The sequence below is a fragment of the Castanea sativa genome, chromosome 6 (genome assembly GCF_040712315.1).
Source record: "Castanea sativa cultivar Marrone di Chiusa Pesio chromosome 6, ASM4071231v1".
In the NCBI taxonomy this organism is placed as follows: Eukaryota; Viridiplantae; Streptophyta; class Magnoliopsida; order Fagales; family Fagaceae; genus Castanea; species Castanea sativa.
Window position 1 is genome coordinate 22,541,175 of NC_134018.1, and position 22,101 is coordinate 22,563,275.

The 22,101-nt window shown below is 36.0% G+C and overlaps 1 protein-coding gene and 1 long non-coding RNA gene across 2 annotated transcripts; both read right to left on the reverse strand.

The window, feature by feature from the left end:
* Positions 1–1,053: 1,053 nt before the first annotated feature.
* Positions 1,054–8,333, reverse strand: LOC142639659 (ubiquitin carboxyl-terminal hydrolase 7-like). Its single transcript, XM_075813807.1, has 14 exons — positions 8,172–8,333; positions 7,833–7,868; positions 7,629–7,741; positions 6,647–6,745; positions 6,393–6,519; positions 5,856–5,915; positions 5,699–5,766; positions 5,345–5,395; positions 2,651–2,759; positions 2,045–2,133; positions 1,771–1,840; positions 1,418–1,498; positions 1,212–1,307; positions 1,054–1,128 (listed from the first exon to the last, which is right to left on the reverse strand). The coding sequence occupies exons 1-14, from the start codon at positions 8,331–8,333 to the stop codon at positions 1,054–1,056; spliced, it is 1,236 nt and encodes a 411-aa protein (XP_075669922.1).
* A 1,618-nt stretch (positions 8,334–9,951) lies between these two features.
* On the reverse strand, positions 9,952–10,511 carry LOC142639166 (uncharacterized). The gene is made up of 3 exons (XR_012845137.1): positions 10,372–10,511; positions 10,185–10,275; positions 9,952–10,014 (listed from the first exon to the last, which is right to left on the reverse strand). It is a non-coding gene; the product is annotated as an uncharacterized LOC142639166 (long non-coding RNA).
* Between the last annotated feature and the right edge of the window lie 11,590 nt (positions 10,512–22,101).

The following is a 22,101-nucleotide window of genomic DNA, read 5'->3' on the forward strand; positions in this document are numbered from 1 at the left end:
CATTCTCTGTATAGACAACAGCTTGGAGAAAGATTCTTACATGTGATAATTTCATGAAGAGAGGAATTATCTAGTACATTGGTATTGCATTTGTAGATGCAGTGGGGGGAGACAGGATTATTTGTTGTTGCCTTGCAACATTGCATGTTTCGTGCACCTATATTTTTTGTGTTTTCGGTTCAGTGGGCTTTGCTGAGCAGGGCCCTTGATCATTTGTCTACTTGGAGAATTGGTTTGATAAATAGTCTTATTGTATTTGGAATTGAGCCTGCTTATGCATGTTGTAGACATTGTGAAGAGAGAAGAATCATCATACTTTTGAAGATATGGAAGACTTGGTGGTTTGTATGTACTAGTTTTCGCTATATCATTGTTGTTTACTGGTTAGACATGCAACCAGTGGCGTTTTGAACCCACAACCTAACTTCCACCTTGATTTTACAAGAGGAAGTGCCATTTGAGGTAGGAGCTCATAGGCATTTTCACTAGATCATTGTTTGAATGGTCTAGTGTTCTAGATCCTAATAATATATTTTCTCTGTTCTAGACCCTAATAATTCTTTTTCTATTGTAGATTTCAGTGAATCTCTTTCGTTTCAATTGATGTTCACATTTTTTGTAATTCTTTAGGCTGTCATATGTATAAATCCTAACAGCCTATGTTCACTTTTTCTATGTTCTATATCCTTAATACTCTTTCTGTTGTAGATTTCATCGATTGTAGTTCACATTTTTTGTAATTCTTTAGGTTATCTTGTGTAGACATCCCAACATCCTATGCACATGAGGTAGTAAGTACATGGAAGTACTAAATAGTCAAGTCTAGAAAACTGACCACTTTCTTGCTTGACCCAAGCAACATAATGTCCTGAATCAGCACTCCTACCCTTGTGGGTCAGCACAGCAACGAAATCATAAATTCCAGTCATTTGTGTTCTGCTATCGGATGGAACACCAGCATTTTAGTATCAGTCAAACAGTGAAAAGGAGGGACCACATGCACTGGACTTCCAAAAACTCACATGAAATCTATAGTAGACTCCCTAATTTCAGCTAACATGGACATTTTAGGTTGATACCTTCTTCAGATGTAGCTATAGATGGTTCACCACTTCTATTTGATGATCCCTGTGTGCCAAGAAGAGACATGAGATAATTTTGTAATGAGAAAGAGATACATGTTTGTGTGTTTGTATGGATAGGTTGTGTACCTCTGCATCAGACATCTTGACATCATTGTCTTTTGAACCAGAGCTCTTTTCGCTAGCTTTCAAACCAAGCTTTTTACCTTCCTCGTCCCTTAGGATCTAAATTATAAACAATATACATGAAAATGTCCAACACAACCAAGCAATCAAATATTTTTGAAATGGAGATGTAACTTTAAAGTTCATCAAAGCCAAGGGCAAGCAAAAACCTTGCCAGGAGCTTCCAATTTTTTGCGGAGATCATCCGAACACAGATCATAAATATCCAACTCCAAAGGATAATCCACTTTCTGAAATAAGTGAACAAATTTTAAGAAACATGAACACTGTAAAACTTCTCACCAAGATAAAGAGTGGTGAATGCTAATGAAAGAAGGCAAGACACAGCATGCACTGTGTACTCTCATATTTGACCCCCACAAGGTAATCATCTCAAAGAATGTTTTGTTAAATTTCCACAATGCACTGTGTACTCTCATTTTTTTTTCCCCACAATGATATGAAAGTGACAAATTCAACTTCTGTAGTGCAACATATAATGAAAGAAGGAAACTGCAATTACCCACAAAATTTTGACCTTCTGATTTGACTCCCTCTTCCAGAAAAAACGCACAAACTGAACAGTCAGGTACCTTGGGAAAAAATCAAAGTTACATTAGCAGTATGAATTTAGATAAACCAACACAAAAAAAAAGTAGAGAAACACCCTACCAGCTTAAGTCATCCATTAAATAGGAAGATCCTTAAGGTTGGATCCTATGAGGCCACATGGTGGAACTTTTCATGCTATAAAGGGCAAAAAAAGAATAATTCATAAAAATCAGAAGAAGTTGTACCTTGGCAGGCCATTGATACGAGACTCTTTCAAGTAAATTGCACTACGCCCCAAGGAAGGGGAAGCCTTTTCCAATTCTGATTTTAAAGCCTACACAAACAAGTGAAATGATAAGCTTATGCAATGCTGTAGTTTTGAAAGGACATTTTTCATTGTTAGAATAACCAATTGATAAACTCTTTTTTTCCCTTTGAAAATCTAGAAAAGAAATATGAAAATGTTAGATTTGAATAACATGGTGCAAGTTCAATGTTACAAACTTCATAGCTAGAAAATTATTCTTGTCATAGAAAAGCAGAAGCAAACAAAATACTAGAGGTTAATTGTCATAGGTACCATGACATGTTACAAATTCAGGGATTATAAACCATCACCTGAACCACCCATCACCTCAAACTTATGAGGGCTAAAATGCCAATTGGTACAAAGGCCATTGTTATTAGGAAATGTTAGTCAAAATGCACAAACAATAACAACATTGATGTTGAAAGAAAATATAAGAAGCATGTAATACTTAATCAAATATTTGTTCTGCCCTTACACCCTAAAAGAGAGAGAGAGAGAGAGAGAGAACAAAAGATCTTCACAACTGGATGATACTACTTACATGCTTTAGTCCTTCGTGCAAATGGTTCACTTCTTGTGATATGTGGCATTTAAGTGAATAAACCGATTCTGTCTCTGAGCTTTCTTCACCACTTTCTTGACAATGGACCCTGGCCCCCACCAGCACAAATCACATATTCATACAAAATAATTATCAAAATTTCAAGCTTAATAAAACTGAACAGAAGAAAAACATAAAGTCCATGGATCATAAAATGATGCCTCTACCATTAATTTATTTACTAGCTATGGTCATCAGTAAGCCAATCATGCATCAAGCAAGCAAGAATCTTGACTTACATGCAAACAACAACATACAAAAATCTTTCCTTACATGCAAACAACATACAAAACCTTAGTCCCAAAATTTTGGGATTGGTTATGGATTCTCAATAGAATAGTTAGGGTCAACCATATGTATTCTTTTCCTCCATTCTATTCTATCTCAAAGTCATACTCTTTGTTAATCCCTTAATTGACATGTCACTTTTTAATACTTCTACTAATGTGATTTTTGGTCTTTCTCTACCTTTTTCATTCCCTCAACTTGGACCAACTCACTCTTTCATACTAGTAGTAGTCATCTCTCCCTCATCTTTTCTTCAATAGGGGCTTCCCCTATCTTGAAGTGAATTTCATCATTTTGAATCCTATTTTTCCAATGTATTTCCATGTAGCACAACACTCCTCTTGATGTGCTTCTCCACTTCATCCACCATGCTTTTATCATATGATTCACATCCTCTTCGATCTCTCAATATTTATGAATTATTAATCCAAGATATCAAAAATTGTCACTCTTTGGCATCTCCTGACCATCAAGTCTTACCACCCTTCCAGTTGCTACAGATCTGTGGTCTATGGTTTTGGGTTTATTTGGAGTAAGTTAGGCTATGCCAAAGTCTATTGTTGAGCTTAGCATGCTGGCAAGGTCGTCATCATCGAAATGGCCATATATGGATTATTGTTCTCCATTATTTGATGTGGCATCTTTGGAGGGAAAGAAATAGCAAGAGCTTTGAAGATAATGAGAGAACTATGCCAGATCTCAAGTTATTCTTTTTAAGAATCTTATTGGACTAGTTAGCATTGAGAAACCAATCTTTCTTTCCAATTCTTGATTTACTTGATTTATGTAACTTCTATATTTGATTGTATATCCATGTATACTCCTTGTGTATCTAAGTGTCTCTTTCTTTGATATCAATAAATCCTTATTACTTATCAAAAGTCTTACCGCCCCTTTGTTTTTGTTTCTACTTTTACTAAACTTACATTTCATGTACTCTATTTTAGTCCTACTTAATCAAAAGCCTTTAGAATCTAATGCTTCTCACCAAATTTCTAACTTCGCATTAGCACCACTTCTAATTTCATCCACTAAAACTATATTATCTACAAAAAAAATACAGGACTTCCTCTTGGATAGATTTAGTGAACTCATCCATCATTAGTACAAAGAAATATGGACTTAATGTTGATCCTTGATGCAAACCTATAGTGATAGGAAACTTGCTTGTGATTCCTCCACTTGTTCTCACACTAGTTACAACTATGTCTTACATATCCATAATCAACTTTATATAGGAGAACTCCTTTCTTTTCCAAAACCCATCAAATAACCTCTCTAGGGACCCTATCATATGCTTTCTCTAGATCATGAAGATCTTTACGAACCTCTCTATATTTATATTTCCATCAAAAGTTTAAGTAAGAAAACAACTACCATGATAGATCGTCCTAGCATGAACCAAAATGATTCTTTGATACTTAACCTATTTCAGTCACTCTTTCCAAAGTGTCATAGTGCAGCTCATATGTGGACAACAGTAATCTCCACCCACTAGGAATTTTGTTAGCACTTAAGATCTTATTGAAAAAGTTTTTCAACCAGCATACACCCACCTCGCCAAAGCACTTCCAAACTTCATTGGGGATTTCATCTGGTCCTAGGACTTTTCCCATTTTCATCCTCCTTAATGCATCCTTTACCTCCATCATCCTAATTCTTCGAACGAATCTACAGTCTCTATCCTCCATTGGGTTACCCAAATCGCTCCAATCTTCATATCATTTCCATTAAAAAGTTTATCAAAATAATTTTTCCATCTCTCCTTAATCTGCTTTCTTTTACTAACACTCTTTGATCTTCATCTTTACTCCCATGCAAACAAAGTACAGAATTAAAACAATAGACAAAATGATCACAAGATGACGAATATTCTCTTTTACTGGCAGAAGCACTACATAAGACTCTGAATTGATCAGATCAAAGATCCAAATCAAATTTGAATTTGAGCTGGTTGAGATTCAGTCACCATCCTGAATACACCAGATAGATCAAACTCAAATCCAAGTATTAAGATTTGACTATAGTCAGAAAATTGCTAAATACTCAAGCCCTCACCAATATGAAACATGTTTTCCAAGGGAAAAATTCACAAAATTGAAGCGGGTCTGTAATGGTATGACAACAAGGAAGTGTCAATAAGGAATGAAAACAAGAAAATATGAGATGTATACAATGAAGCACATCTTGACTTTACACATCCAAACACTCAGTGTCTTCTCTAATTAATTAGCAAAACAATGGAAGGACAAACTATGTAATTCCACATACAAAATTAGTAATAATTAAAATAAGACTACTACTCCAAACCAGTGTTAATTGTGAAATAATGAAAAACATAACTACCTGCTAACAAGCTCGATGCCAAAGAGAGCCTTCATGGTGTCAGGATTTTCACTGCAAGTGAATGTCATATATGATGACGTTAAACTACTGAAAAATAAAACAAATATAAGCAAGGCAATAAGTGCTCATGAAACAGCAGAGGATTAGAGTGCTAAGGAAGAAACTGCTCGGGTGGTAGTTCTAACTGAAAATAACCATAATTTATTTTTATTTTTTTGAGGAAATTGGTGTGCACTGGAAGTTTGTATACATAATAATCTATAGTAGACTTTTTTGTAGCTAATATCAGTACCAAGACATACCCACAGGCCTACATAGTAGTAGTTACATGCTACCAGGTAAAAAGAAGAATACCTAGAACCAATCGAACTAAGAGATTGAGAGAGTGTATATAAAAGTTGAGTCCAACATTCTTCAGCATCCTGTTACATGTTTTAAATTTAAAAGATCAACTTACTACCAGATCAAATCAGTAACATTGTTTTACAATTAGATGGAAGTAATTCAAGACCTGTTGCATGAAGACACCATTATGCAGCTGGCCAAATTGAGGATATTTTTTACGCAAAACCTGCAAACATAATAAACAAACAAACATGATATGTCTCCCTCCCGTACCAGTATAAATTATGCTGTAGCAACCAATCATTGAGATTTAGTTTGCCAAAAGTAGTTTTTGTGAAAATAGTACAAAGCAAGCATGGACTGAGACAATTTTAGAACCTATAGAACAAGAATTTATATCACGTGAAAAATCAAGGAAATCATCCTCCATCTTGAATCCAAGCATTAACTAAATTTTTCAGTGGACAAAGTGCCCTCTTCTTGAGGATGAAGCCTTAAGCTCAGATATATAGCAGTGAATGTATGTGCTACCTTTATCTTTTTAATAAAAATATGCCATTCAAAATATTTCTGATTAATGCTAAAGATTTTTCTGCAAAATCCCATGACACAAGGATTATTGTATTCTAACAAGTAACCTCAATTTGTAAAGGAGATAAAACAGCTGCAACATTAAATGGAAGAGTTAAATCAGAGAACAAACCATCCAAAATTGCATTGGAGCCACAGGCTTGACACTTTTATCAAGCTCATTAAATAAATCACGTGTTGCTATGGTCAACATATGAGAAGTCTGATCCACTTCGTTGCTTCTTCCAGAATGTACATACCTAATGAAAGTTTATAAACTGATACATCTTAGTAGCAAAAGAGGGCATGCACACTAACCATGAAAACAACAATCACAAAACAAATTCTGGAAAAATTAACGTTGATTAACTGAAGAAGAGAACTCACTGGATCAAAGCTGACTTCAACTCTGGAACAGAATGTAGGCATTGTACTGTGGAGTTCATGTAACAGGTGTTTCCCAAATTAAATAGACCAGCACTGTGTCTAAACCATACCTCCACAACCACTTGCCCAACAAGGTAGAGTTAAAACTCATCAATCATCTAATACCTAGCCCCCCAACTTGCATTGGCTTACAAACCTTAGCCCATTTCACCAAGTGTAATTTACAATCACCACTAATACCACTCCAAAGAAAATCTCTCTGTAATTCTCCATGTAGGGACATATTATCAAGGGAAAAAACACCTTAATACTCTAATTTGTTTGATCTCATGACTTCGATTCATTTCTTGAGTCAAAACACTCTATGCTGGACTTGGATGTGTATTTTCTTATGTTCCTTGTATGTTTGGATGTTTGTGATGAGTGGTCATTCCTTTTCTTTGATGGTATAGTTCTTAGATACGTGTTCCTTTGTTGAGGGCACTAGCCTCTTGTAGTACACTGCCTGTGTACTTGGGTGTCAGCTTTTAGTTTATATTTTCATATAAAGACTAAAGTTTTCATTACTTATCAAAATTTTGACGAGAAGATGGCCTAAAATAATTAACTAAAAATTAATATTAGATTTCAATTAACCTTTTTTCCCTTTGGTCACAGATCCACAATATTCATGATTGAAAGCTATCATTAACAATGCACATAAATTTTAAAGTTTAAAATCATGTTTAATTTGCTTTTCCTGACTGATCTACAAAAGGAATGCAATGGTATATTATTCTGAAGTCCTAACTAGCATGAGGTTGAAACATATGGTGATTATAGAATGAGATCAAACAACTAAAAACTTATCCATTTACACAATGGCACTGCTGTAACAGCTCAAATATATTTAAATATTCAACTTCTTAATAATACATGTGCAGACTTTCTATTACTTATTAAAAAAAAAACATGCCGATTTTAGAACCATAGAGTCATGAACTGTACCAAAGCAACCACTTGCTCTTCCTCTGGAAGATCTTCAATAAAAACAGGGCCCTTCTCTGGAGCTTTAATGATCTCATCTGTAGTTCCCATCATCATTAATTTTTGGCCCTAGAAAAAATAAATGCAGCGCACCACATAAGAACAAAATATAGATGTAGAATTAAAATCTGTAACAAAGTCACCATGAAAGTAAAAGCACCTGTTTTACTCCTAATGTCGACCAATCTGCATCATCCTGCATCATCCAAATAAAAAACTTAGATTGAGAATTTAAAAGCTGCTTTTATTATGTTGCTAATGAGCTCTAGCTTAATGTTGCCTCCTCCTTTTACAAGAACAAGGCTGGACAGGTCATGTGTTCAAGTCCCAGCAGGTGTCTGTCTGACTTACAAATAAATAAATAAATAAACTATTTTACTGAAAATTTCAATCATGCGTGAAAAGCAATTTATTGCAGATTTACCATATGATGCACTATATTTGAATAAATCAAGATATGGATCAATTTTAAGCAACATCTACAAAGGCATCTACTTACCTTCAGTAAACCACCCTTAACCATAATCTTCTGCCTTTCAGGAGGAACCCCGATTAGATCATACAACTGGCACTTGAAGACATAGGCAGGCTGGCTAGTATCAATTTCCATAGCTTGAAATAGCTCTTTTTGCCATTTTACACTCACTATGAAGAGAAACATTGCAATTGTCAAAAATGTTCGGGAAAAAAAAAAAAAAAAGCAAAAATTAAATCAAACTTCAACCCTCAACTCCCTAATCCAAGTGATCAATACTTATTCACTATTTAGAAAACCTCTGTAACAAACCTCTTTTTCAAGGTTCACCAATTTTGCGTTTTTTTAACCCTCGTGTAATGTTTGGGCGGGGGAGGAGGCTGCGGGGCATCATCCTTAGGCTATCATCGTGCTGCAAAGACATTAGATGCATACAATCAATATTTGGTGAAATGATAAGGTGTGTGAACTGCAAAATAGGCCTATACATCGTAATTAATGGTATCGTACCATAGAGCTGCCTTTGTGTCCTATTTTGTGTCCACCTGTCCCACAAGTGGGAGCTCTTCTAGCACGTTGCGGTCTACCTCGTGGGGGTGAGGGCTGATGAGGGGGATGCTCGTCCGGTACATCAGTATCTGGTTGTAGAGTGTCAATCCCAACTGGAGGTCCTAGAGGGTCAGATGAGGATGAGGTAGGTGGGTAATGATGCTTTGTGTATAGGCCAGGAGTGGGGATCATTGTCATGGGTTCAGTACGGGGTGGGTCTATGGGAAAACTGGGTGCACTAGAGCTGGTGGATGGGTTTGAGGGTGTCTCGGGGTGCATAGAAGGGGTCAACTGAGAATGAATACCGAGATCGAAACTGGGCTGCGAAGGTGGGGTGGGTGAAGGGACCTCGGGTTGAGGAGATGCATCTACCATGGGTGGAGGGACCTCGGGCTGGAGAGATGCGTACGGGATGGGTGCAGGTATCTCAACACTACTTACAACCCGAGCGGTTGTTGCACACCGACCACGGCCCCTAGCTGCACTTGTCCTTCGGCTTGCTGTAGCAGGCCGACCATGGCCCCTAGTTGCGCTTGTGCTTGGGCTTGCTGTAGCAGGCCCACCACGGCCCCTAGCTGCAGTAGCATGGGTCGGTGTATGTACAGGTGCTGCGCTTGTGCTTGGGATTGCAATATCTGCTGATTCAATCTCATGCCCATTGTTTGCCTCTCCATTTGGTGCAGGACCACCACCAAGCCCAGCCAGATCATTTAGGATGCGTCGGACATGGTTGTGGGCTCGGCTGCCTACAGGAAGCATCTCCAACAGCGCTAAATGGCTTTCAATCTGAAACCGAGAAAGAACCAGTACAATTAGATTTGAGACATTTACATATCAATTGTAGAATGGATAATATAGTATAGTACTTATTAATCTACCCAAATACTCAACTAAGATATATCTAATTAGAACACATTACCGATATATCTAATTTTGCGCTGTTGTGGTCAACATACTTTCGAGTGATTGGACGGTACCAACGGTAATAGTCATGATCGCGAGGCATCTCACCAGTCTGAGGAGGTGCATGGCAAAGTCGTTGTTGTCTCGCATCCCATGTAAGGATATACGGTCCATGCTCCTCCCTCCAATTCTTCTCCACCTTCCCACGCAAGTCTATTCTATGCAGTCTTTCATCGTACACAACATGGTCGGGCCGCTCTTGCGCCAACCCAAACTAACGAAGGACACGATCTGGGTGGTGTATCTCTACTATGCAAAAACACACAAGTGGCACCCTTGCCGTCCACGTATCCCTCCCTGCAACGCAAAAGTCAGGAAGGTAGCCGAAGTCTGCCTCGTATGGCTGCCACACAATCTACAATAGAAACAAAAAACAATTATCATAACATCAAGTTTATTAAAACAAGGGAGAATACATAGATAAAGGGAAAAACAAAAATTAAAACAGAAGATGTGTTAAAGGATGAAACAATCATATTCTTAAGGAAAATTAACATAACCAAACAGAATTTTTGTTTGCCATACTTGGTCCGGCTGAATTCTAACTAATTGCTCGCGATAGTGGATCAAGGCCATGCCGGATGGCCTACTCTTCGAGCTTGGCACCCGCACCCACCTACAGTTAGAAGCGAATGACATAAGATAAGATAATACCCATGTTATAGTTACTAAGAAGAGTACATTGCACACACAATATTAGAAAAATACTTACTTAAATGCAAGTGGAGCATATGGCCATGGGCCATAATCACATCCAGGTGGGGGCTCTATCCTCGGGCACAAGAATGGCAACCTTGCCCATGCCCAATACTGGACCAATGTGCACGCCCCACCAATCTGCGATGCCCCTTTCTCGCTTGCCCGACACAACTTTCTGTACAACCAGGCCAAGCAACCACTACCCCAACTATACTGTGGCGGATCACGAAGGTCACGCAGGAATGCTAAGAACATCAAATGCACCCTATCTCCCGACTTGTCCATGAAAAGCTTATCCCCTAGCAGCGCTAAAATATAGCACCGAGCATACTGGTGTATCTGCATCTCCATTGCGTCATGAGGCAGTGGCACTGCAATGGCGTGAACAAGGCGGCTGATGAGAATTCTTTGCCCCACCAAAGTTTTGTTGTCATTCGCCGGAGTAAAACCAAGCAACTCCATGCACAGATCTCGCCAATCCCCATCCACCACAGCAGTCGGCCCAACCAAGACCTCACCATCTATAGGAAGTCCGAAAATGACCTCCACATCTTGTAGGGTGATTGACATCTCACCATGTGGAAGATGGAACGTATGCGTCTCCGGCCGCCATCGCTTAACTAGGGCCGAAATTAGGCAATGATCTATCTCTCTAGAAGGGGCCCTAAACAATCCTTCCAGCCTTAGCAACTTGATAATGTCAATCACCCGATTATCTCCCATCTGAATGCTTGCCATCTCCTTAGTGCGGCACGTAAGTGGGCCCGGGTCCTGCAAAATCCATAAAAATTATAGCGGTTGTTACAACTACAAATTGTGTTTTGAAAGAACTTGCTAACTAAAAGTCAAAGACAACGTAAAAATTAAAGCGATTGTTAGAACTAGATATTTCACCTCGCCATTCCAAATGTCCTCTGATCGATGATATCGTTGTCGCGTCAACAATGACTCGTCAAGTGGACCAAGGTGCAAGATTTGTGGCTCGTCATCAATCCGAGGCTCCATACTGCAAACATTCAGATACTCAACTGTGAGATCATTAATAGTGTGGGGGCAAAGGAATGCTATTCTACATGCAAGGAAATGTGACTAAACATGAGATAGATCCCCATTCAAAATAAGACTATTTATTGCAACATCTCAAAATGGAATATAGAAAAAACTAGTTGGGACAAAGGGAGGAATGATTTAAATGGGAATGCTAAAACAAGAGTTTTTGGATACTTGTAATTGAAATGTGTTTTGATGTTATGATGCCCTTGAAACTCAAACTCTGTTTTATGACACCAATGCACCCATCTGTATACCGGAAAACCAAGCTCAACATGATGAACTGAATAGATTAAGGTGATTGTCAAATTGTTAAGGTAAAGTTTAAATCCAAAGAGATTTGTTTAATCTTCTGAAGACAGCAGTGTGACAGTCTAACAGATGTTGTCTGTTAAACTTAAAGAGTAGTTAGAATTATCTTGCCTAGTATACTAAGAAATTTTCATATAATTGATACAAATACACCAATTTGATTTTGTGGATAGGGGGAAGTTGAGTTTTAATGTCATTTTAATATTTTTAATGTCAATTTGGGCAGGTTGAAGATGCTAAATGTGTTATAAAATTATAGACAATGCTTATAGTATCACTATCATATCTTGGAAATAAGTTGACCAAGAATGGTCGTCTTACCATTTGTTTCTAGATGCCTAAGTTGAAATTAGCTTAAGATCATTACAGTCACATTTTTGAAATGAAATGTTTTCAGAGCAAAGTGCTAGACTTGAAAATCAAGCTGCCATATGTGCATTTTCTATGATTTTTTCCCCATAAGTTTCATATAAATTGGTGCTTCCTAAAACATGTTCTGAAGGAAAAATTCTGCTTTTGTATCTCATACAAAACCCATAGCGGAAGCGACGAACTAGGATCTATTTCATTCATGATTGATAACGTGCACTACATAAATTTCAGAATTTAAGAACAAGATAGCGTACCTTGGTGTGGAGAAATTCAAAACAAAGATTAGAAGCACTTGGGAACACTTTTAATCTTCACTCCAATTCCACTTTACGCCCAAGATGTGTGGTCTCTCAATCAGTTTTTCAAAGGGAGAATGAAAGTGTGTCTCACACTCTCTCACACACTGTTTCTTTTTCTTTTCTAATCTCTTCATCTTAAAAATTCTGTATGTTTCTCCCTTTATAACTAACTGATTATCTAATTGGGCTGGCCTATTGGGCCTTTCCAATTGGGCTTTAGTGTGTGGCTTGGAGTGGGACCAAAAGGGACCAATAAGACACTAGCTCCAATGGGCCTTAGGCTTTTCCGTCAACTCTTGACAAGTCCAAAGTTACCATTAATTATATTTAATACCACTATATAAATATAATTGCACTCTAGGCCTTATTAATAAATTATATCCCAAGACTTTATTATACACGTAACCCCTTCATAAAATATTCGTAGTAACACAAAGTCATAAATGTAGACTGCCACTTTGTAAATTACTACATCTTATCCTTGAGTACCCGGTTTAATTCTTTAAAGTTATTCGTTATATATTTATGAAATCCAATTTCATAAATATATACTTTAGCAATTTCTTACTAAAGTGGTTAGGCCTAACTCTTTGAATAACTGAACCCATTAAACTTATCTCAAGGGAATATTTTATATCTCCATCAAGAGACTATGAATTCCATCTTGAGAATATATGTTCCATCAACACTAAATGTGGCTGCCTAACATACTGAGGTTTTGACCGTAACTTTAGATCTCACTCCTGATATATCAAAGCAACCTACACTTCATGATCAGGTCCATTATTCTCTCAGGATTAAGAGTTTATGCAAATAGAAGTCGTGAGATTTATTATTCATTTGACAGTCTTTAGGAAAATAATAAATCTCACAGCGGTCCTGTTCAATATATTTTAACTCTTAAAACATATCAACATATCAACTAGAAGTTTCCACTTCCATGATCAAGACAAATCATCTTAGTTGACACGTTATAGTCTTCGCAGATGAAATGCCCAATTTCATCACCGACTACGAACTATAAATTCTGAGTTTACAAAGAACTTGTGATTTACATCTTCTGTGACTTTTCACATAAATCACATACAATGCATCTCATGGACTATATGATAATGTCCCATATTCATGTTACCATTATTTTAGATAATAATAAAATAACTTTATCAATCACAATATTAAGTCATACATAATGTCATACATAATATCATACATAGCATCATATAATAGGATTTAAGGGCACTAATCCTAACAGTTCTATATGGCTTATAGCATCTCTTATTTGCTTGCAGGGTAGTCACTCTGATATTGATGCAAAACAAAGCGATGTCCTCATAAGGTATCAAAACTCAAAAGCACAAAATAATTCACAATTTTTTTTCTTTAAATTTTCCATAGAACAAAATAAGGTTTGGCATTAGCTTAGTAGTGGGAGTTCTGTTTTGGGTTCAGTTCAATCTTTATTTCTGGTTGGGATGGAGATGGGAAATGCACAAATTCTAAATCTATTGAAAAAAAAAAAAATGGAATCTTTGAGGCAAAGGTTTGGCATTTGTGAGCTCTTGAAATTGGTTGAGATGATACAGAATGAGCAAGTCTAATGACAAAACAAATTTCACAGCTTCTAAGATGGCAAGTTGTGATGGGTGTACCATAAAAGTAACAACAATGCTAAAGACAAAAAAAATTTCAGCATTTGTGAAATTTTTGTGAAAAAATTTGCATCCATCTTTGTGTACAAGTAATTACAACTCCTCAAGCAAGAATGGGCCTGCAATTGTGTACGTTGGATATGATTCTTGTTGAAGATTTTATCCCTTTATAATATTTATTTGTTTTGTTATTTAAGGATCTTTATTTGTCCATTTCTAGCAATTTTCATCTTCAAGAATGTTATGGCTGATATCATTAATCCCTCCCATTTTCCCTCCTCTTGGGCTCATTGGATGATTTGATTTGAACTTAAAGTTTTGAACCTTTAAATTTATTGTTTTGTGCATCGGAAGATGTCACCATTGAAAGAGTTATTTTTTTAACCCCTTCTAAAGGATAGGTAGGTATCTGGCTATGAAAGATTTCTGGTGGTTTTTCTTTCAATCATATCTTCCACTATCCCCTTCTCCCCGAAATGAGAGAAAGCAATATATATATATATATATATATATATATATATATATATATATATATATATTCTGTGATTATAAGTTTTGCATTTCTCTTTCAGGATTGAAGGAACCACAGCTGTAGAAATTGCATCTGGCCTCTATTGGTACTTAAAGTATTGGTGTGGTGCTCATGTTTCATGGGACAAGACTGGTGGAGTTCAGATAGCTTCCATCCCTAAGCCAGGATCACTGCCCCTTGTAAAAGACGATGAGGTGATGATTCAGCGGCCAGTCCCATGGAACTATTACCAGAATGTTGTTACATCTAGTTGTGAGTATTGAATCTTTGCTTACCTTTTCAGTTCTACCAAAATTTTGGAACTAAATGTGCTATTCTTCAGATTTAAGTGATTGAGAGGACAGGAACTGTAAAATAGATTATATATTAATTAGGAATTCAAGAATTCACCTATTATACACTTTAGAGAATGATAGTGTACTATTTTGTTACTTCAGCTAATCTTTGTTGTAGTAAATTTGCTGGTGAGCTCTGACTCAAATGTCAATACCTCCTCACACAAGAATAGGTGAAGAGTGAGGTCATGGGTTAAAAAACCTAATGGGTGTGCATATAATTTACCAATCCAAAAACCAGAGTTTATTGTAGAGAATTCCTTAGGTAATTTCACATTTTTTCTTTGCAGATTCCTATGTTTGGTGGGACTGGGAAAGATGGGAGAAAGAGATAGATGGATGCAAATTTACCATTAGATATCTAACATTTCAGCTTCTAAAATTTACTATTATAGCAGTTTATAGATCGTCGGCAGAAAACCAACTGTGTTGGGTTCTAAAATATTGGTCAAATCATCTATACTATAATCCCACAAAGACAACCTTTCTACTCCATTCCATATTCTTAATCCGCGTTCTTCATCTGACTCAGCATCTCTTTTGATGAATATGCCAGCAACCCAAATCATACAACAAGTAACAAACCAAATTCGTCTAACTTAAATCTTACACTAACAAGAAAAACTAAAGCACTAACAACAGACATGATCAAACACAAACACTTGGCAAAACCCAGATGGAATAATTATTTAAAAAGCTCAAAAACATACCTGCAAACTTCCGTTGGTAGGGACAAAAGGGATTTTGAAGGATCTCCTGAAGCCGGTTGTGAGGAAAGAGGAGACCGTTTGAGGGTGAGGGCGATTTCCGTTGAATGCCGAGGGGTTGAGGGTGACTGGTTTGGGTGTTTGAGGGAGAGTGTTTGAATTTTGAGTGAGAGTGTTTCAGAGAGAGTGTTTGAGAGATTGAGAGAGTGTGAGTGTTTGAGTGAGGTTGAGAGAGTGTGATTGTTTCAGGGAGGGGTTTGAAAATGGGCGTGTAGATTTCGAGTCTTATAAACTCGATTTCTACGTGGCTACACATGGAAAATTTGTCCACGTAATGGTATTGCCGAACACTGCAAATCGAGTTTTAAAAGCTCGAGTTTTTCTTGGATCTCGAGTTTATAAAACTCGAGATGCTAGTTTCCTACATTCTTTTGCACAGTGACAACTAACGAAAATGTTAGATATCTAATGGTAAATGGCAACAAAATTCCTTAGATATAGTAACTTAAATTTTTGTTACTTGGATTTGCTTTTTAAATTTTAAATACCTATTTAGTTAAATAATACAGCTAACACCATTTTCTTTTTATCTCTTCTAGATGCATAAGAAATTAAAACTCATTTAGAAAACCACGGAAACCTCCTCTTCTTCTCAATTCTCACCCTCAATCCTCAATCTCAAATTTCTGAACTTTTGGAGAGTCACACCTAGGTGTGATGAAGTCAACATGTTATAAGCATGGTTTTAAAAATCGGAACGGACAAAGAACCGGAAAAGAGATTGATTATCAGTTTTATGGTCCAACTGAGGTCAGACCGATGATTGAACCGATGATGTCATAATTAATATAATTTAAATATTTAAATAATTTTTATATGAATTTTGAATTTTAATAACTTATTTTAAGAAAATATAAAATTTAGAATTTTTTTTTCTTTTTTTGCATACTACCTTTTTTTTTTTTTTTTTTTTTTCTAGTCAGTAATTATTGACAAAAAAAGAATAATCTACTATTAAAGTTTCATATATTTATTTTTTAATAAATAATAGTCTAACTTTAACTAATTTTCTATTCAAAAAAAAAAAAATAATAAAAACCCCCCAAAGTCAAGCGACTAGACAACTCACTGACATAGTGACATACCAATTATTATGACCAATCCACTTTCCCACCATCTCACTCCCAGCCACACACGTATACCCTTCTTTAATAATAAAAAAAGATAGAAGAATCTCCCCCTCTCTCTCTCTCTCTCTCTCTCTCTGTGGAAGTTAGATCTCCATCAGATCCTCTCATTCAATGTCTCACGGAAGAGCTGTGGTTTCAACACCAAGAATGAGCATTCAGTAGTTTTCTCATCTCTCAAGCCTAGCAGATCTGAGAAAAAAGAAGATTTTTAGCAAAAAATCTGTCCTTACCCACTTAGACTGGTAGATCTGAGAAAAAAAAAAGATTTTTCTGCAAAATAAAGCTCCATTTCAGATCTCTTTCATCAATTTTGCAAAACCGGTTCAACCATTCTGGTTTTCGGTTTTCCTAGTTAAACCAATGGTTACCGGTTAAATGCAGTTTTTCTTACATTTTCGGTTTTTAAGCATAACTGGAATGGATTATTGTCCGGTTCCTGATTGAACCAGTCGGTTTGGTCCCTTTTTAAAACTATGGTCCTAAGCCATGAAGGGAAAATTGAAGAGGTAGCTGTTGATTTTGAGGTAACTAGTGTGAGATAGTGTCGATTTGCTGACTTTAGCTAAAGCTGTCAACTCCTTCATTGTCTCTTGCATCCATAAATTGATCAAACATGACAGTTTGTTTATGTTATTCATGTTTGCTTTGCTTTGCCCAAATACAAAGTATTTTGAATATACAGTCAACGTTGAGCCTCGCATTTCGAAACATCGTCTATGAAATATATCTAGATTCATATCACGAATTCAAAGTCTAAGCAGAATCAACTTGAGGTTTGAGACAAAAAAATTGCCCATTTCTTGATTTGGATTTAGAAGCATGAGTTTGAAGGATTGAGGGAGAGAAGTGAGTATTGAGAAGTTGAAGAGGCTGAGGAATTAATGCATCTAGGAGGAAAAAGAAAATTATCAGACGGTGCTAACTTTAGTTAGTTGTAGTATTTAGCTTGATAGTTGTCTTAAATTTAAAAAGGGAACCTAAGTAATAGTATCTAAGGTATTATACCTAAGTTTTACCCTAAGAGCATCCACATCAGTGGATGGATAAATGTGAATAACTGTGCAAAATGAAAAAAAGTTATTAATTTTACACATTTTGAGCAAAAAAGTCTCTACATCAGTGCCTCTAAACTCATCTATAACATACACTTTGCTACAGTACCGTGTAAATTTACACGGGTACTGTAGCAGGTGTATTTAATTTTTTATAGTTTTTTCTCTCTCCTCCCTACTGACTCTCACCTCCCTCTCTCTCTCTCTCTCTCTCTCTCTCTCTCAAACACAGCACAATTCTCTCTTTCTCTCATCTCATCCATTTTTCTTCCTCTAGCCGCCGATCGCCATCGCCACCGATAAGAACAAGGTCGAGCAAGCCGAGTCGCCGGATGAGTTCGTCGCCTACAATACGAACGGAGTTCTCCGATGGGTCCGTCGCCTAGAATCTCGTGGGTTTTGATCCATTTTTGGTTGAGCGAGGAGGTGGCGGTGTTGCGAGGCATCGATCTTGCTCCGATTTGTTGGTTGTTTTTTTTGTGGTTTTTGGTTGACTGTGGGTGTGGGTCGGTGGGTTTTGATTATCTTATCGCCGATTGGGTGGGCGATGAATGGGTTTGGGTGTGGGTGAGGCTCGACGGATCGATGGGTTTGGCTCGACGGATAGGTGGGTGTGGTTTGTTGAAGGATGGGTGTGGGTGTGGCTCGGTGGGTGTGGTTTGTTGAAGGATTTTGTTGAAGGGTGGCTGGTTGGGTGTGTGGCTCAACGGAGAAGATGCAGTGAGGGAGGGAAAGTGGCTCGACAGAGAAGACGCAGTGAGGGAGACGGAGAAGACGCAGTGAGGGAGGGAAAGAAATAATAAAAAATTTAAAAAGAATGAATATTTTATTGAATAAATGTGTATAATAGATAAACTGATGTGGGTGTTTTGTAAAAGTGGAGGTGTAAAATAGAAAAAGTAGGTTTTTTCGTGTAAAATAGACAAAAAATTTGAACGAGCTGATGTGGTTGCTCTAAGTAGTAATATATGAGACATGATATATAAGATGTGGAATATGAATGCATTTCATTTGGCTCAAGGTTTTAAAATGTTTTAATTTTTAACATAAAAAATGAAAATGAAAAATAAAAATTGACATATATACACATATATTATGAATTTAAATGAAAAATTTTAGATTGAAATAACTTATATATATTAAGTTATTTATTTTATTATGTTCCAATTTAGTAGCATTTTTATTCATCTTAGTATAATTTCATAAAACATTATTAAAAAAATAAATTTAGTATTTAATATATAGTTTTTTTTTTTCAATTTTACCCATGTTTTCTAGCAAAAATAACAAATAAGTAAATGAAGGAGAATATTTTATTATTATATTCCTTGAGTACTTAGCTTAAAAAGAAGAAAAATAAAAATATTTATCTCATATAATTTTAAATTTTGTTTTTTTGTTTTTTTTTTTGTTTCGGATCTAATAAACATACTTACATAATATATGACATAATCTAATCGTCCAAATTATAGATCCCAAGAAAAAAAAATTAAGGATTATAATAAAAAAAAGAAGATGAGAAAATGTTGGTGTTTAATAACAAGCAGCAAAACATGGAACTAAAAATATTAATTATAATAATTTCATTGTAGTATATTTAAGTTTATAACACATGTGAGAGACTGGGGAAAACTAGGGTGCTCTCAGAAAAGGGGTTAGGCATCGGCATCTTCCCTTTTCAGGATTTTGTATGGAGTTGCCGCTTATTTTTTTATAAAAAAATAAGAAAAAAATACAAATTCACATGTCCAAAATACCTCAAATTTCATTAACTGGTTATACATATACAATTCGGTAGAATATCTTTACAAGGCTTTGGTCCTAAATACAATCTATATAAAAAAAATACAAAGTTTTGTCCTAGATATAGTCTACCAAGATAAAATAAAGCACCAATCCTACCAACCTAAAATTCTAAGGTTCAGGGACTAGGTTACAGGATGAGAATGTGTTAGTTATCCACCTTGCCCAAATAGAGTCTGGTCTTCTAGACTTTAAATGACCATTAAATATCCATATTCAAAGTATGAAATGATATGCAACATATGCTATGTCAAATCCTAGACCTAGGGTTAAACTTCTATTCAAGAACCTTAGATCTGCATTTTACTTCGTGTGAAAAAATTTGATGAGAGTAGTTAATGAAAAATTTAATTTTTTAATTTCCATAAAAGAAAAAGAATGGATTTTAAAAAAAAATTCAGATCTGGTTGGGATTTTTAAATGTGGGGAAAAACAGATTTTTCTTTGAAAACACCAATTTTTTTTATGAAAGAAAAACAGATCTGGTTTCTATCTAAGACAAGGATCAGATTTTTATTTTAACAAAATGCAGATAAGATTTTTTATATTAAAAAACAGGGCAGATTTTTATAAGCAAAAACGCAAATCTGAATTTATAAATAAAATACATATTAGATTTTATAAATAAAATACAGATCAAATTTTATAAATAAAATACAATATCAAATTTTATAAATAAAATTCAGATCTGGTTTTACTTTGAAAAAGAAACAAAGAGAAAAGTATAGATCTGACTTTAGTTTTAAAAAAGATGGAGAAAATTTGCAATTCTGATTTTAGTTTAAGAAAAACATGAGAAAAATTGTAGATTTGATTTTAGTTTAAGAAAATCTAAAATCTTAAGGAAAGATTCAACCCTAGATCTAGGCATGTTCATCAATTAATCATGTGAAATTTTTTAAAGCAAAAGAGAAAATGTAATAACATATGAGAAACATGGTTATCTAAACACAGAAAAAACATCACATCCATGGAAAATAAAGCATACATGAAAGCATGTTAAGGAAACAAAGTTAGAATCATACCTGCATGAACTTAGTCCACTAGCAAAGAACTATCCTAGAGATTAAGGAGAGTGAATTTCTAAGGATTTAAGTGAAGTCTCTTAATAGAAAAGAAATTCCTAAAGCAAAGCTTCCAGAATTTCTTTAATGTAAGGGGAGAAAAGTAAAAAGAAAAGGCCCCTTGAATGTAGGGGTGGTAAAGTAAGCCCAAACCTATTTGCCTACCCAAACCCACCCACTCTAATTGAACCCAAACTCACCCAATTATTAGTTGGGTTAAATGGGCATTAGCCTAATTAGACTCAATGATTATTGGGTTTTAACTAAAAAACCATTGGGACCCATTTGACCCAAAAACAATATACCCAAAATCAACCCAGCCCTTCCCATAAAAAAAAAAAAAAACCCTCAGACGTTTCAGTTTCAGTGTTTCCATTTTCCTTCATTTTCTTGGCCTCCAAACACTTCTCTCTCTCCTCTCGCTTGCTCTCTCTCTTTCTCTCTCTAGCTCTCACAGAGAACAATGAGGCACAACAAACACATTTCTCTATAGCAATCCGATCTGCATTTAGCAAATCAAAAGCATGAAAATTCAAACCTACAAGTTTCACTGATGCGTGGATCAGTGTCGCCCAAGGCTTCGATCTGAATCTTAAGCCCTTCTTCATAGCAAGCGATTAAGCGATTGAAAACGTGTCGCCAAGTTGCATTTGACCGGAAAACGCCACGAGCGCGTGATCGGCGCCTCTAGGAGGATCCGGAACCTAAATGGCCTGGTCCAGAACCAGAATTGCCTCCTCGAACCGCCCTAAACTCAAGTAGATCACCACCAAAACGTGAAGGCTCATTGCCAAGTCCAGACTCGGCTCACCGTCATCTCCACCAGAGCATCGCCAAGTGCAACCACTACTGGGTTTGAATTTTTTTTTTTTATTTTAAATTTGGGTAATTTAAGAATAGAGTAATTGATAAGGATGCTTTCATTTTTCTCTTTTGTTGGTTCAGAAGGATTTCTATTTGTTTCAAGGAAGGTTGCTTTCGAAATTCCAAGAAAGTTTTGAGTTTGAAATGACATTTTTTTTTGTATTTGTTTCACTATTTGGCTGCCAAGAAAGTGAGAGAAAATAGAAAAAAAAAAATTTATTTGGATTTTAATATAATTGCTGATGTGGATGTGCTTATGTGGAATTTTTTAATCCCAAGAATGGAGACCAGAGAGAGTGGAAAAGGGAATCCAAAAAATTGTTGGGGGTTTTCACTTTAATGACATTTTAGTAATTTTGATAATTAGGTAATTGGGTGGGTTGGGGTTTACCCAAAATAATTAGGTTGGGTTAGATTTGGGTTAGAAGCAATTAGTTAAATGGGTTCTAATGGGTAAATGAGTTTTATATACCCTAACCCAATTAGACCCGCCCCAAACCCACCCATTTGCCAC